Here is a 16,514-nt window from a genome sequence, read left to right as displayed (position 1 = left end):
CTCTCTCTCTTGGCAGGTTGGGCAATAGCTCCCTTCCTCCAAATTAGAGCTCCAGCCCCTGTCCTTGGTGGCCTATCCCAAGGATACAGCTCATCCTGAGTTCTAGGAATAGCTCCCTTCCTGACTTCAAAGCAACAGATGGTAACAAAACAATTTCCTATTGCTGATAGTCCCCGAGTGTCTCACCATCACTTGTAGGTTCCCTTAACCCTGCCCGCACCTTTGCACGCCCTGTTCAGTGATCCTTTTGAGCCTGCAACATGCTTCCCTCCAGGACCTGACCCATGCAAAAGCAAATGTGGATAGAAAGCAGGCAGGGAGGTGCCAGGATCAAATTTGGGCTTACTTCTCAGTTCTGTGTAAAACAGACTATATCACTGGGTCTGTTTCAAGTAATATATAAAACTAATTTGTAATCACTGTATGGTTTGTATATAAAAACAATGCTAAAGAAGTCATCCTTTAATCTTTTATTATTGATTTGCCAAATCCTTTCTTCACAGATAGTACAAAAGGAAAATCTTAGGACAGGTGAGATCAGATGACCTCTAAGGTCCCTTCTGGAAATAAATTGTTGTGTATAATAGATGGTGATACAGATCACAAGTTCCAAATTAGAAGAGTCCAATGAACAGGCTATACTTGGGGGAAAAAAATAGCCTTAAAGAGTAAGACTTGAGAAAAGTAGGTCAAGAATTATTGAAGGGCATTATGCTAAGTGATGTAAGTCAGAAAGAGATAAATACTATATGATTATCACTTATATACACGGAATCTAAGAAGTACAGCAAACTAGTGAGTATAACAAAAAAAGCAGACTCACAGAGACAGAGAATTAGTGGTTATCAGTGGGGAGAGGGAAGGGGGAAAGGGCAATATAAGGGTAGACGAGTAAGCAGTACAAACTACTAGGTATAAATCAAGCTACAAGGATACAGCACAGGGAATAAAGCCAATATTTTATAAGTGGAGTATAACCCATAAAAAAATTTGAATTTCTATGTTGTATATCTGTAACTTATGTAATTGCATAGCAATATACTTCAATAAAAAATCATACACACAAAAGAACTATTGATATTAATATTCCAAGATGAGCTGCACAGTTAAGTGGACTGAGTGCTCAGATTCTGAATCCTAAAAGCAGGGCTCCTAAATCTTTATCTTTTCCTTGCTCTTTTTATCTCTTTCACATGAGATCAGAAAATGGATCCTTACTTCCATTTCTGTTAGATGTGATCTTCATTTCAAGCCCAGCAGGATTGGTTCAGTTGGATACCTCTTCTAGGGTTTGATCAGCTCCCCCCAAAAGAGGAGAGGTGGTCAAAATATACCCAAAAGGATGGGCTTGCAAGGACGTACCTGATCAAGTCCAGGAAGGCGTCTGCAGCTGTCACTTGTACAATTTTGCCTTCTCTGTGCATGTTTTCCTTTGTGCCCTTCCCAGGATGGATGATGATAACAATGATTATGCCAATCACCACGGCAATGATGGTCGTAGTCATGTAATAGACTACAGCTCGCATCCCCATCTTTCCTGATGCCTTACTATCTAGGGCCGCCATTCCTAGGGAAGGCAAACAGAAGGAGATTTTCAGGAAATCAGTTCATGGAATTGTCCAGTGGAAGGTAATGGGAAGAGCATTTCCTTTTTTACTCCCCAACCCTCTCCCCCCCCGGCAATGGGATTTTATACATGTTATGAGAACTTGGCACCAAATTAAATCAGGGCATCACAAAAGGTGAAGGGAAAAAGCCATAGAATGGCTAGGCACCAGCTGTGTCAGCTAACACGTGATCACCCATTTTCTGCCCCAAGAGTTGATTTCACATGACTCTCTGATGGTTTGAAGGGGCAATCAAATTCTTTCCTAGGTTGCTAATAGTTGGGGAAGCTGTGAGTGTGAATTAGTGAGTATTGTGTGTGTGTGTGTGTGTGTGTGTGTGTGTGTGTGTGTGTACGTGTGAGTGTCTATGAAGAGATACCTTAAAAAAGATTTCTGGCAGGATAATCTAAGCATATCTCAAGCTTTGAGCACTCTGCAGACTCACACAGAGTAACTACCATTAAATTCTTTTATAAGAATGATTATTTTATGTATGCACTTGTAAGATTTTTTGGATTTTTAACATAAAATTTAAGCTATTATTCTAATCACTTACTGAGTTATCCTCAATTTACATTTATAGTAGGCCAAAGTTCTCAAATAGCTTCTCTGTTGTTTCATTTTATCTCATCAGCAGTTTTTAAAAACAGTAATTTTGGTGGGGTTCTTCTCATTTTTGCTCTCTGCCTTCTTCCACCTTGTCCCACAGGCCTGGCGTACCTTATCTCACATGAAAACATTCTTCCCCTCTTTTTCAGGACATCTTCAAAGTCTACCTCAGGCAAGGCATGGTGAGAGAGGAGGCATGATGGTGAATGTTTCCCTAACTGTTCTAGCAAATGGAGCACATCTCTGTGCCTCTTGGGATGGAAAAAATTGGAAAAATTGGAAATAATCCAAAACTCTCAAAAGATTAAATTTTCTTAATCATAATATGGGCTCTTCTGTTTCATTAACCATTTCCTCATTTCTCTTTTTTCTTTCTGCTCCCCAAACTCCCTAAAACACTAAGATCCAATTATAGCATCATCCAATCATAATTAATCAAAATATTTATTAGGCAAAATCATAACTTTATAAATATATTAAAAGTTTACTGTATTACTGTATATTAAAAGTTAGTGTAGCTCAGTGATCAGTATCAGACTCTAACAGTGGTTCAATATGCAGGTAGTGATTCTGTTTATATCAACGTATTTAGAGTAAGGTAAAGTATATTGGAAAAAGATAATGTCCATGAATGCCAGAAAACTGGGTTTGCCCCCAAACCTTGATACAATGGTAGTGAGCTTATATGGGAATTGAAGCCAAGATCTCCAATTTATAATTTCATGTGTATTTGAATCAAATCATTCATAATTTTCATAATAATTACTTAGTACTTGCTATGTTCTTATTTTTAACAACAATCTATAAGGCAGATTAAAAAGCAATTAAGTAACTTTCTCAGTTCTTAGTTAGTACCAAGTAAAATGAAGTGGGAACTTGAACCCAGATCTTATGTAACTGAATTTAGTGTACTTTCTGCCCCTGAGAAAACCAGCTACAGCTCCCACAAACGAGTAGGCCAATTTTGGTTTTAAGGCACTGAAGTTAGCTTCTTTTATCCTTGCCCTAGGTTTCTTGAAACCTAGGGTAAATACCCACTTGTGGGGGTGGCGCCACTTCAACATTTTACCATCATTAGAAATGGGCTAATCTGTTCTCAATCCACGTGGTCCCATCCCCCCAGGTTCCTCCGCAGGTCTCCTATGGCGTCTCAAAATATCTTGACTTTCCTGTGCTTGAAATCATTTCTCCCAGAAGGGGCCCACTCTCTTTCCCATCATTGCCTGAGCTCGTCACCACTGAAGCCTGCAATTCTTCGGCGGGCGAGTGGTGTGGGCACAAAAGGCCGGATATCTCTGCTAGGGGTACCAGGCGGCAGTATTCTCTTCCTCCGAGATGCTTTCTTTCCCTCTCGCCTTCTATTCTGTGGTGCTGTTCCGTTCTCACGCCAACTCTTCTCTGCCGCTCCTGCCCACTACTCCCGACCTATAGCTATTCAGAGAGAGCGCTAAGTGGTCAAGGCACAGCACTGGAAACCAACGTGGCAGACAAAGGGGAGGCTTAACTCTCCCTCCCTCCCACCGCGGGGGAGGGCTGGGGAATGCGATTCCGGAATTCACAGCTACAGGGCCATCGGCTCTAGGAAACAAAGTTTATAGGTGTTTTTTTTCCCCTTCTTTTTTTAAATAAAGTTAATAAAAAAAGGAAACCAATGAGTATTTACTCCATACTTTCCAATTGTGAAATAGATGAAGACAAACACTGAAGCATTTATTTTAGCAATGAGCCCAGAACGAGAATCGATGGTCAAATGAGAGGCCTCACCAACCTCTGCATATTGACCCTGATCCTGTGAAAGAGAATAAAGCAGCAACTGCTAACGTTTTAGAAAAGGCAGGGGTGTGTGCGGGTATCTTTATTAACCAAATCTCCCTGGAGGTCCTTCTTCTAAAAGGGTCTGATGTCCCATGAGGGGCCCCCTCCCCTCCTCCTTCCAACTCTAACCTCTCCCCTTTTCTCTGAGTAGGGTCTGTCCAACTAAAGGGACTGCTAGAAGCAAAGCCACACACCGTCATCAGGGCAAAGGTAGGATGGATGTGGACAATCTGTCACACTGGGTCTGCAAGAGAACAGTCTCGATGCCGAAGGAGCAAAGGAAATGGAGGAAAAGCTCTGGAAGGCAAAACTCCACACGAGCAGGCTGTCATTCTTCCTGTCTCTCGCCCCAACTCTGGGGCCATCTCCTTTCTCCAGCCTCCAGAAATTCCAGACAAAGCGCTGCACACAAACGTCAGAGTGTCTGGGCACAAGGGAAAAGCACTAAATCACTTGGTAGAAAAGAGAACTCTGGCAGGAAGTGCTCTAAATGTTTGAGAAGGGGGAAGTGTGCACTGAGCCTCGTCATTTGAAAATATATGGAGGAAAAGGGCCCTGGGGTGAGGGCAAACGAGGTCACTTGGGTATGCAGGTACTCGTGGGAGTATGTTATGACAACTATGTGTTCATCTAAATACGTATGTGAGAAACACATTCCAGGGCAAGTAGTAAAGATAATGATCTTAACTGGTCCGTTTTTCTTCATCTGATCTGGGCTTAGCTGAACCAATCCCATTCAAGACATCCTGACATCTTTATTACGAAAACAATCTGTCATTGGAATTAAGATCCTCTTGAGCCCAAAGAAATACTACACTGCCTGTTAATTACAGTTCTGCCGTAGTTGCTCCAATGACAATGACATGTTTGTAAGTTTATACGTTTTGTATATTTTGAGTTAACTTTTGTGCTGATCCACTAAATCACTCACCAAAGTCTTCCTCTCACCAGTGGCACATACTCATCTAATTTCATGACAACTGTATGCTGCAGATATTGTTGATACCATTTTAAAGGTAAAGGGACAAGAGACCAGAGAAGTTAAGTGACTTGCCCAGTGTTGCATAGCTAGTAAACAGTAATGGCAGGATTTGAACCCACACTCTAAGGGAGCATCCTTTCTACTATACCTCAATCCTTATGGACAAGCTAGGAGTCACCCACATTTCATGCGCTTTTATCCATACAAGCTTTCTCTAACTTTATTGCATTTGAATTCAATGTTGAAATGAGCCATTTGGCTAGAAGAAAATTGCATACAGGGAGGTAACTGTGGAAAATCTCTGACATTCCCCCACCTTGGGGGTAAGTGGACCAACTGGTCACTAGAAGGACTAGCTAGAGAACAGATCAATCCATTCAAATTCCTCATCATTCCTAGAAAAAGAGCCCAGAACATGTTCTAATGGAGCATAGAGGGTCATGGATATTTGCCGACTGTGGGCACACAGATCTTGCCTTCTTTTCTAAAAATAAACCCATCAAATACCAGTCAGCAACAAAGTAATCAAGTCAACTATACTCCAATAGAAATTAATTTTTAAAAAGTAATCATTCATGTCTGCAAACCTATTATATGTCTACCAATGAGTTAAGCATCTAAAAAAGACTGAACAAGACATTCTCTAGAATGCAAAAGATTTAGACTTTGCTTCAAACACCTGAATATTTTAGGCAGCAGTCACTCTGAAGAGAGAGGAAGAGAGTTTCTTAATGCAAATGGGTCAGTAAGCATTTACCTCTTTATTTATGAAGATAGTGTTTAAGTAATCAGTTTAGCACAACAGAAAATGCATCAAATTCATGTTTTGGGGGCATGATGGGGATGGGGAGAGAGTGTTCAATAAATATGTATATGGAACTCTGTAAGTCTATTGTAAATTAGATTTCTTCTGGTACACGAATTATCGGATAAATGAAATATGTATTCAGTCAAGTATTAAAGGGTAACATATGAATAATGTCAAGTTCCTATGGCTCTACTTTTTGCATGGATTTTATTCTCCCATCTGCTAAAAGTCTGTCTTATACATTAATGGGTCTCAGTATATTCCTCCAATGATTCCTGTTTCTGGCTTTGAAATGTGAAATCTAAAGAAGAAGCCTCTGCTATGAATGCTCTTTCTACTCACCCTCATGGTGTTTCATTGTTCTTTCAGGGCCACTGGATCAGGCCCAGAAAGAATGGAAAAGGGAGGGGGTGGCAACTGCTGACTCAAGAATATTGCTCTGTTTTAGTTTTTATTTTATTTTTATTTATTTATTTTTTAGTTTTTATTTTATTTTAGATATACTCCTTCTCTACCGTGGGTTTCTCAGACACTCATCTAATGAAAGCCGCCTGTTCCCAAGCCCCCTAGAATTTTAAGACGGGCAAACCTATAACAAGGAAGTCAAGGATGAGTATATACTGTATTCATTTGAATAAAAGGTAATTTTTTTTCAATAAGAAAGTTAAACTCTTAAAAAATACAATGTACTTCGTATTTACAGGCTGAAAAAGGAGCTCTTGTGTCCTAAAGCATCTGCCCATCACTGGAGCAAGGGCACCCTGGACCCTCAGCAGACACAGCAGGAGAAAAAGCTCTGAGGAAAGGTGTGAGGGGGTGGGCGTGAACATGAAACAAATTGCTTTAAATCTCCTTCTAAAAGTATGTGAAGTTTTTTTCCTACTGTAATATTTTCTTCCAGCTTCTTTAAAAACTAGATTGGAAAAAAAATAAGTTCAATGATTCTAGGGCTTCTAGAACAGAAGGCAAATCTTACTTAGGTTAGAAACTGTATCATAATTTTGCATCACAATGAATAAGCTGGTTAAAGCCTCAGAATTTAATCGAAGAGTCGATATTTCAAACTACTTAAGGCCAATCTCAGGCATTTTCATAAGCACATTGTTTTTAAAAAATTGTGGTACAGTGACTAAGAGTTCAGGCTCTGAGGTTAGAATACCTGGATTCTACTTCTAGCTCTGGGATGCCCTGTGACCTCTGTAAGCCTCAGTTTCCTTATCTGTAGCATGGGAATGAAGAAAGCTCCCTCACAGGGTTTTCATGGCTCTAAAGGGACTTCTGTACAAGATGCACTTAGCATAGTGCTTGGTACATAGTAAACATTCAAGCAATGTTAGCTGCTATTATTATTAATTAATCAAATAATAATATTTGACCTGTCTAAGTCTCCATTTCACCTAGACAAGAAGATAATACCTACACTGCAAGCTTATGGAAAACTTATAAGAAGAATCTATACAAAGTAAGCCCTTGATAAATGCTATGATTATTATACGACACTCTCTGTTAGAATTTTAGTGCCAGGAGAGCAGAACAATCTATTTTATTCATTGATGTAGCCTCCTTGCCCCAAACAGTGCCTGCACAGGAAGGCACCCAATAGAATGTTGAATAGTCATTCTTATCCCTGTTGTCGTTATGCTGGGAGGAGGCCACAGACTTTTAAAAAATATTTCACTTAGGCTACTGTTCGAACGACCAGCACTAAAACTGGTTGTGTTTAAAATACTCTGAAATTCAGACCCGCCAATTTTGATTGCTCGTCCCCACATTTATCATATTGTCGTTGTTGTTTGGGTGCTCAGCTGTCGACCCCATGGACTGTAGCCCACCAGGCTCCTCTGTCCATGGGATTTTCCAGGCTGGAGCAGGTTGCCATTTCCTTTTCCAGGGGTTCTTCCTCATCCAGAGATTGAACCTGCCTCTCTTGCAAGTCTCCTGCATTACAGGCATGTTCTTTACCATTGAACCACTGGGGAAGCCCCTTTTCCCCACATTTAATCTAAAGTAGTGAGGTTCCTTCTACCTTGAAGAAGGAGAGACAGACCTTGTGGGGAGGGACCCAGCATCACCTGGAGCTTTATCTCCAGGTGGGGGTGGGGGGTAATCCGAGAAGGGCAGGATGGGCAGGAGGCTGGCACACAGCTACCCCTCACCACAGGAGGACCCCTCCTTCTCACCCAGCCTCTCCCTCCCCCACTCCTTTATTCTTTGCCATCTTTAACAGGCTTCACTCTTGCAGATGAGCTTATGTAATTGCTATAGTCCTATCTGTCACACAGTAACAGAACAATGAGCAAAAAATGAAAAACCCAACACAGAGATGGGAATGGAAGAGGAGGTGAGGTCGAATAAGTGCTTAAGATGCCAGTCATGAAATCAACTTAGTAGGTCATGAGCTAGTATCTTTTATCCTATTAATGAAACAGGATAGAATAGAAAACGATAGAGTGCATCACGTGGGGTAAGAGGGAAATACTGCTTTGTGAAGTTTTTTTCAGCTGCATGTGTGTATGTCTGTGTGCGGCCAGGTCACAGCATAAAATATGTTTACATGGTATTTGCAGGTTCTGGTTAAAAAAAAAGTTTGCAAACACTAGTATATACCCACATTCAGTTGAGAGTAGAGGCTTGAAAAAGGAGCCATGAGCTACAGTCTTTCCACCCTCTCACCTTGCGTCTGTTCCCCTGGGGCTGCCCACCCACTCCACCCAAGACCTCACCCCATCTCTAACGGAGATCAAGGAAATGACGGTGCTGATCGCTCGAATCCGGTCAACTCATCTGAACAGAAATTCTACAGACACTGTAATGAAGGGAAAACTTTTAGAAAAGGTATGCTTCATGGAATTTTGAGCCAAGAAGGATTTTACTTTAATCAGTGATTCTTTGTGAAGAGAGTTAACCATCTTCCACAAAAAGCTGAGAATGATTTTGTGGAATTCACAGTCAATAAAATCACAAATATTCTCACAAGGGTTTTCCCCCTGGCCAATATTTCCTTCCTGTTATGGCTGTTCACAGCATCACAAAACTTGGCATTTCATTCACCTATAACACCACTTAGTTTTATGAGGTTATTTTGCCTGAGAAGCACAAAGATGCTTCCTAACAAATGTATCACTGGCATATCACTTTGTCAGCCAAGTTGATTTTTTAATTCGACTCTTAAGGCTTGTCAATAAGTCTTTTTTTGAGCTCTGGTGTTCACTAGTAGAATGCCACGGAAAGGTGAAAGGGAAACATTCTTTTTCAAGACTGTTAAATAGGAAAAGTAGTGGAACAGACATGATTGTCAGTGGCAGGACTGAGCAGACAATCCCTTTTCTCTGGCTATAGACAGCCTTGAAAATAAGCTTTCACAGAAGGGAGCAGAGAGGGGACATGGAGGCCCAGCTTCAACTTCGGCTACCTCTCATATCCAAGAGTTTCTGGGTCCCTTTCAGTAACCTTTGGGTGGGGAGAATCCTTCTTTTGGGTAGGGCTTTCCAGGTGGCACTAGTGGTAAAGAATCTACCTGCAGGAGATGTAGAAGTGGCTTCAATCCCTGGGTTGGGAAGATCCCCTGGAGGAGGGAATGGCACCCTACTCCAGTCTTCTTGCCTGGAGAATCCCATGGACAGAGGAGCCTGCCAGGCTACAACTCATGGGGGGTAGAAGAGTCGGACACGTCTGAGCGCCCTCGTTTTGGGTAACCAACTGGTGAGGCCCTCTGAATGGTCAAGCTTCGCTCTTCTCTGCACTGTGCAGAGACGCTCAGTCATGTCCGACTCTTTGTGACCCCCGTGGACTATAGCCTGCCAGGCTCCTCTGTCTACGAGGATCCTCCACGCAAGAATACTTGAGTGGGTTGCCATGCCCTTCTCCAGGGGATCTTCCCGACCCAGGGATCGAACTAGGTCTCCTGCATTGCAGGGAGATTCTTTACCTTCTGAGCCACCAGGGAAGCCCTTCTCTGCACTAGTCTTAACCATTCAATAGCCTCATCCCAGCCTAACACAGCATATCCCAGCCTAACACAGCCCTGCAACAAACGGTTCCAGTAACTCGGGAACCCATCACATCAACTCTCTCTCTCTCTCTCTCAGCGTGGTCTCAGGAAACTCAGAGGGCCAGCTCTGAGGTTCACGTCTCATAGGCCACAGCTGCCGGCGCGAGGCCCACGGAGAGGTGATTTAGATACCCATTCACCCCACACACTAGCCCATCCTTTGCTCACGGTATTGGAATGTGCCGCACAATATGCTTTTTTGAAGAGGAACCAGGGAGTCATTCATCTTCTTTATGTGTGCTAAGCAGAGCAAGAGGGAGAGGCGAGTGGGACCCATGATGAGCCGGGGAGTAGTGATTAGTAACAGCTGACAGCCTCAGACCAAGACCCTTTCTTTGGTTACCTCATTGTAGCAGCCGAGCACAAAGGAATGACTGTCTTCTCGCCAAGATTGGGAAACCCAGGACCACAGAAAAGAACAGCTAAGAGAAAAAGTGAGAGTTGGGCAGTGGGGGCAAGGAGCTAATCAGATCGACTCCGAGTTACACCTGTGGAGTCTGGCTTCAAGAAGAGACCTCTACAGGGTGGAAAGAGGCACCCCTGGGCGGGGGACCCTCAACCAGACCCTGCCAGGAGCACTGATGTGAATGAGGAAAGCAGGTGACTTCTCTCACGGCAGAAAGAGCACGCAGAGAGCAGCAAATTGCTCTGGTTTAATGAGAGGAAGTTCTTTGAGGGCCAGAGCTCCAGCCCCCTCTGCCTTTATTCCCCCAAAGAATGATTTACAACCAACCACCGGATGAGTTGTTGGCCATTTCCGTAACAGCCCTTTTTCCTTGGGGTTGCCCAACTTGCCACGGAAAAGACCTTTATGTTCTGGGCATCGTACAACTTTCTTAGGAAGATGGTGATCGAGACAGCACATTTGCTGGCTGGCAGGATGCTGAATGGGACTGAGTTCCAGTACGGGGCCAGACTCGTCCCAAGTTAATCAAAGGGCATCACAAGATGACTGCAGAACATGTCAGACTCAAGGGGTGCTCTTTCTTCCCAGGGAAGGCCCGTCCCTCACAGGAAAAAAAAAAAAAAAATTGAAAGCTTCAGAGAAACTGAAAGCAACATATGGACATTAAAACCTAAATCCATCTGGCCTGGATTCCCAGAACAGTTGAAGCAGGAGTATGACTCCAGGCCTTGAAATGAGGCTGGGAAGCAGCAAAGAGCGCTGGGGCCAAAGGATTCATACAGACTATGTGACCCAAGGTCCAGCCTCCCCCCTCCAACTCCTTGCCATCAAGAATCTGGAATCAACCTGAGATGAACTGAGGTTGAATCTGTTGCCTGAAACTAACATTAAGATATTTTAAATATTTCTTTAAAAAAAAAAAAAAGAAAGGAAGAATTGAGAGTAAGATATCTTCACCTGGAAGCATGTCTTCTGCTGGCAATACAGGAAACCCAGGTTTGATCCCTGGGTCGGGAAGATCCCCAGGAGAAGGGAATGGCAACCCACTCCAGTATTCTTGCCTGGAAAATTCCATGGACAGAGGAGCCAGGCGGGATATAGTCCATGGGGTCACAAAGAGTTGGACACGACTGAGCAACTTTCATTCATTCATATGCTCACCTGAGGTATTTTCTGAATTAAATCCAGAATGTAGAGTCATGTACTACAAAAAAATAATGCATTTTTAAAAACGTAAGTCCATGTTTTGCCCAGTTAAGAGAGTTTTCAAAATTAAGTCTTTGGGGATCAAGTTGGGGTTGAGGTGAAGAGAAAGATAGTGGAGATAAGAGAGTTGAGGGAATGACAGATAAGAAAGACAAGAGACGAAAGAAATGGAGACTTAAAAGCTGAGATGTATGGGATAGAGAAACAGTTCAGAAGGTGCTTTTATCTCAGTCGGCATATTTCTTGGGCTGTGGCCAACACCCACCCCCCTTTCCAGTTCTGATTAGTTTTCTCAGCATTTAAAAGTTCATCAATTGTTCTTATCTAATCTATAAAGGAATAGTCGCACCCAGGGGGTGGGAGATTGTGCTTCCAACTACCTGACCCAAACAATAAGGCAGTATCACTTCACAGAGTGAAAAAGACTGTAAACTCTAGAACTGGTTGGCTTGCCTCATCTCTGCTTCACACGTTAAGTCAGAGAACAGTCCCTCCTTGGAACAGGAAAAGCTGCATTTTTGCCCCCAGGGCCAAGGGCGACAATGGAATTGAATCATTCCTGAAATAGTGCACTAGAAGTGGCGCAACACTTTATAGCTTTTTCCCCTTCTACACAAGGGAGTTGTTTCTGCAAATTCTACTTTAGTTTTGTAGCGTCAATTTCCTAATTTGATTTTTTTTCAAGGGATAATTTAGGAATTCCCAAAAATTCTCCAAAGAAAATTATGGGCAGTCCCTGACATCAGACTTCAGTTATCTTGAATAGACTTCAGGGATCTAGAAAGTTGTCAAAAAGATGTGGAAATGGTGTTTGGTTGATTTGAGACTGATATTGCATGATTGGTAATATTCTTCTTTAACTTAGACTTTAGGAGTGGATGGGCACATTTGAATGAAATCTGGTAACACAAAATGGCAAAGAAAGAATATGAAATTGGGATATTGCTGTTAAAACTGAATATGGCATAAAAGGTTTATAAATAAGATAAAAAAAAGCAGCTACAAAACATCAATTTCAAATGACTATTAAATAATTAAAATGATTAGGACTGTCCCATCACAAATAATGGAAAGAGGCAGTAAGGTAATGAAGTTCTATTAAGGGCAACTTACTTCTTTTGAAAGTGGCTATACGAATTGATTTTATAATTAAAAATTTCTCATTTATTCATGTGTTCACTCACCTTTCATTAAGGACCTTCTCAGTGATCTAGCCAAAGACACGATCATTAAGACCCTCATGTATTTAGTATTTAGTAACAAGTAAGACTTTAAAATATATTAATGTGAACAAGTAAAATGCATAGAATTATCCAGCAGAGTGATTTGGAATGGAATTAGGAGGAAAACCAGGAAATTTGTTGGTATTTATTGGAAGAAAATGGGAGTGGGCTTGGTTTGAATCCTGGTTCCCTCACTTATTAGCCGGTGACTGGTCAGCCTCTCAGTGTCTCAGTAAATGAGAGATAATAATAGTATTTAATTCACGGGATTGTTTGGAGGATTAAATAAATTCAGCATGTGATGCCTCAGAACAAATATATGGTTCATATCCTAGCCATGATGATGGCAATTTTTTTGTTTTTTAAAAATATTTTTAGGTCTGAAAGACTCCTTGGAATGCCACTCTAGTTGTGACACATGGGCTTAGTTGCCCAGCATTATGTGGGATCTTAGTTCCCCAACCAGGTAACGAACCTACATCCCCTGCGTTAGAAGGCATATTCTTAACCACTGGACCACCAGGGAAGTCCCAGCTTTGATTTTTTAAAAAACTGGTGCATAGAAAGAACTGAAATCTGGTTCTTTATAACTCTTTTTCCCCTGAGATAAATTTTAGCTTCTGGAGGAACACAGAGCAAATCCGGTCCACATTTATCAAAGACCTTGGTCTTCTTTTCTGCACACTAAATACACATCATTTCTCCAACCGATCTCCATATATCATTCTTTTCAGAGGTTGATGTGTGCATGTGTACTAAGTCGCTTCAGCTGTGTCCAGCTCTTTGTGACACTAGGTACTGTAGACCTCCAGGCTCCTCTGTCTGTGGGGACTCTCCAGGTATGAACACTGGAGTGGGTTGTCCTGCCCTCCTCCAGGGGATCTTCCTGACCCAGGGACCAAACCCACATCCTCTTACATCTCCTGCATTGACAGATGGGTTCTTTACCACTAGCACCACCTGGGAAGCCCTTTCAGAGGTTCACCAACCTGTAATCCTTCTAAAACTGTCTACCAGTCAGGACCCTCATGCTCTGATCCAAACCTTCATCCCTCAGCTTCATCTTCTGCAAGGGCTACCCTATTCTTCCGGACAACCTAGACTGCTCAGTAGTCCCTAGATGAGCCTCGAGTTTTCATGTCTCTGCATCTTTGCTTTTACGGCTTCCTCTGCTCTTGTCCTCATTTCCTGCGGAAATCCTCCCACCGGTCCAGCTCTTGAACTCTCAGAGCACTCTCTTTATTGCTTCTTGGCTTCAGAGTCAAACTTTGTTTTACAGTCAAGTGTGTACCTGTCGGGCAGTCCATTAATATTTTCAATTCCTTGAGGCTAGAGACTGGCAAGGTCTTCTTCACATCTTTATTCTGCATACCAGTTAGCACATCGCCTGCTCAAAGCAGGAGTCCAATAAATGTGTCTGGGATTGGATTCAGCACCGTCTTAGTAGCTACTCCGCTTTGTCAGAAGGTGCTCCCGAATGTGCTCAGTGCTAAACAAATACTCCTGAGGCGGTGTGGCCACTGCGGAGTACAGTGAACTATTCATAATTCTACCGAGGAAGCACACGACTATTTTCATTCTTTTTTAGCCACCACATCCTACTGTTGGTTCCCATTAAGCTTTTAGTCACATGAACGGCTGCCAAGCTCAGTTGCTCCCTATCCTGTGATTGCGCAATTGCCTTTTGAATCTAAAAGCAGAAATGCGCGTTTATCCCCTGCTCAGCTTCATCTTGTTGGTTTCCATCCAGCATTGCAGCCTATTGAAGTCATTTTGAATCATCCTTAGAGGCATATGTGGTAGAAGCTATTCTTTAGGGGCTTATATCATCTCAAAACACAGTGTAGGTGTCTTCTGGGTCATTAAGTTGTTGATTTAAAAGAATGGAACAGGACAAGGTTTTTTTCCTAAGTACACTTGAATACTTTTTTTATAAGTACACCAAACTTCCCTGGTGGCCCAGTTGGTAAGGAACCTGCCTGCAATGCAGGAGACCTGGGTTTGATCCCTGGGTCAGGAAGATCCTCTGGAGAAGGAAATGGCAACCCACCCCAGTATTCTTGTCTGGGAAATCCTGTGGACAGACTGGTGGACATGTGGAGCCTGGTGAACTACAGTCCATGGGGTTACCAAGAGCAGGACACAACTTAGCGATTAAACCATCACCACCATCAGAGTTTGTTACCAGGTATCTTTCCAGGTTGCCATGGAGCTTTAAACACTCCTTAGACCTAAACATTCAGTCAGTTTCAAGTATATACCACTGTTTCATTAGGTGCTATTTTATTATCAAAGGTATTACAGAAGGCTCTGAAATTTTCAGAATAACCAAAATAAATTGTATTAGGAATGCCACAGCCAAATGTTATTATAGAAAGGGATTGATTTTAAAACATAAAAAGATTTTTGTAGCACAAGGAATCCTTACAGGATACTTTGTGAGAATACATTAAGTTTGACTTTGTAACTTTAGGAAATAATTCTCTTCTCCTAAAAGAATCAATAGTATTAATCCAAAAAATTATACATTGATAAATATCTTTCTCTACTAAATGGGAATGTAACATCATGGGGTAGAGATTTAAATAGGACAAGGATTAATACAAACATAAGTTACTCATGTGAGAAAGAAATAGCATAATAATTATTTTAGGCTTTAGAAAAGTTCACTGGATAATTCATTGGCAAACAATCCCAGATGTTATATGTTATGTTAATGACACTGATCATTAAAATGTCCATTATTATTCAAAAATGTGTGCTTTTAACTCATCTTCACTTTTACTCCTTCTACCAATACATAGCAGCTTGTGGTTTTCTAAGTTACAGTCCTTCAAGTCTAAGTATACATGATGGTCTGTATTTACTGCTATACATCCAGTGGCTATCACAGTAGGGACCAAATAGTTATTTCGTTGTACAGATGATGAGTGAAAAAGTGCAAATTTAGCAGGTGAGAATAATTAAGCAAATGTACTCGACCCACACAAAAATGAGTTTTTTATGTAATATCTACTAAACTCGTCACTGTAACCAGGCCTAGTTCCTATTCTCAAGGAGCTCTTTCTTTGAGTTTACAAGTTCTCACCAAATAATCAAATGATCAACCGCATGTGACATAAAAAGTTGTGTATACTGCTGAACTGCATTTGTTGCCTTAACGTGGAAAAATTTTGCTCATATGGAGAAAAGACTTTATATAGGCGGTAAAATTAAGGCAACAAATGCACTTTACCATTGTCAATCAGTCTAGTACAAGTCTAGTGGCCAGAGCCCGTGAGAGGTTGCATGGCACCGCAGAGTGCATCTCTGCATGGTATCTCTTTTGTGACAAAGAGATCTGAGTTTGAACACAGGTTCAGTCACTTGCTGCCAGGGACACTTTGGGAAGTTCCCTCATCTGAAAATGGGAATAACGACCTTGCAGAAGGAGCAACAAGTATATGCGTTCAATGCCCAGCATGTCTCTTACACTAAATGCTGCTACTGCTGCTGCTAAGTCACTTCAGTCGTGTCCGACTCTGTGCGACCCCATCCCTGGGATTCTCCAGGCAAGAACACTGGAGTGGGTTGCCATTTCCTTCTCCAACGCATAAAAGTGAGAAGTGAAAGAAAGTGAAGTTGCTCAGTCATGTCTGACTCTTCGCGACCCCATGGACTGCAGCCTACCAGGCTCCTCCGTCCATGGGATTTTCCAGGCAAGAGTACCGCAGTGGGGTGCCATTGCCTTCTCCGCTTACACTCAATAACTGCTAGCAATGATTATGCAGGTCAAATTTCAAAAGTCACTGACCAATCAAAGAATCA

At 42.0% G+C, this 16,514-nt stretch overlaps 1 protein-coding gene and 1 long non-coding RNA gene across 2 annotated transcripts in view; one reads left to right on the top strand and one right to left on the bottom strand.

The window, feature by feature from the left end:
* Nucleotides 1-16,514, bottom strand: part of SLC1A3 (solute carrier family 1 member 3) — a 79,543-nt gene that overhangs the window by 13,723 nt on the left and 49,306 nt on the right. The window contains exon 4 of the mRNA XM_020900514.2: nucleotides 1,363-1,567. Coding sequence (XP_020756173.2) covers nucleotides 1,363-1,567 — 205 coding nt within the window. The remainder of the gene's footprint in view (nucleotides 1-1,362; nucleotides 1,568-16,514) is intronic.
* LOC139038247 (uncharacterized) lies at nucleotides 1,546-2,540 on the top strand. The gene is made up of 2 exons (XR_011491191.1): nucleotides 1,546-1,629; nucleotides 2,366-2,540. It is a non-coding gene; the product is annotated as an uncharacterized lncRNA (long non-coding RNA).

The sequence above is a fragment of the Odocoileus virginianus genome, chromosome 14, assembly GCF_023699985.2.
Source record: "Odocoileus virginianus isolate 20LAN1187 ecotype Illinois chromosome 14, Ovbor_1.2, whole genome shotgun sequence".
Lineage (NCBI taxonomy): Eukaryota > Metazoa > Chordata > Mammalia > Artiodactyla > Cervidae > Odocoileus > Odocoileus virginianus.
Note: the sequence above shows the minus strand (reverse complement) of the source record. Positions and strands in the feature narration are given on the sequence as shown.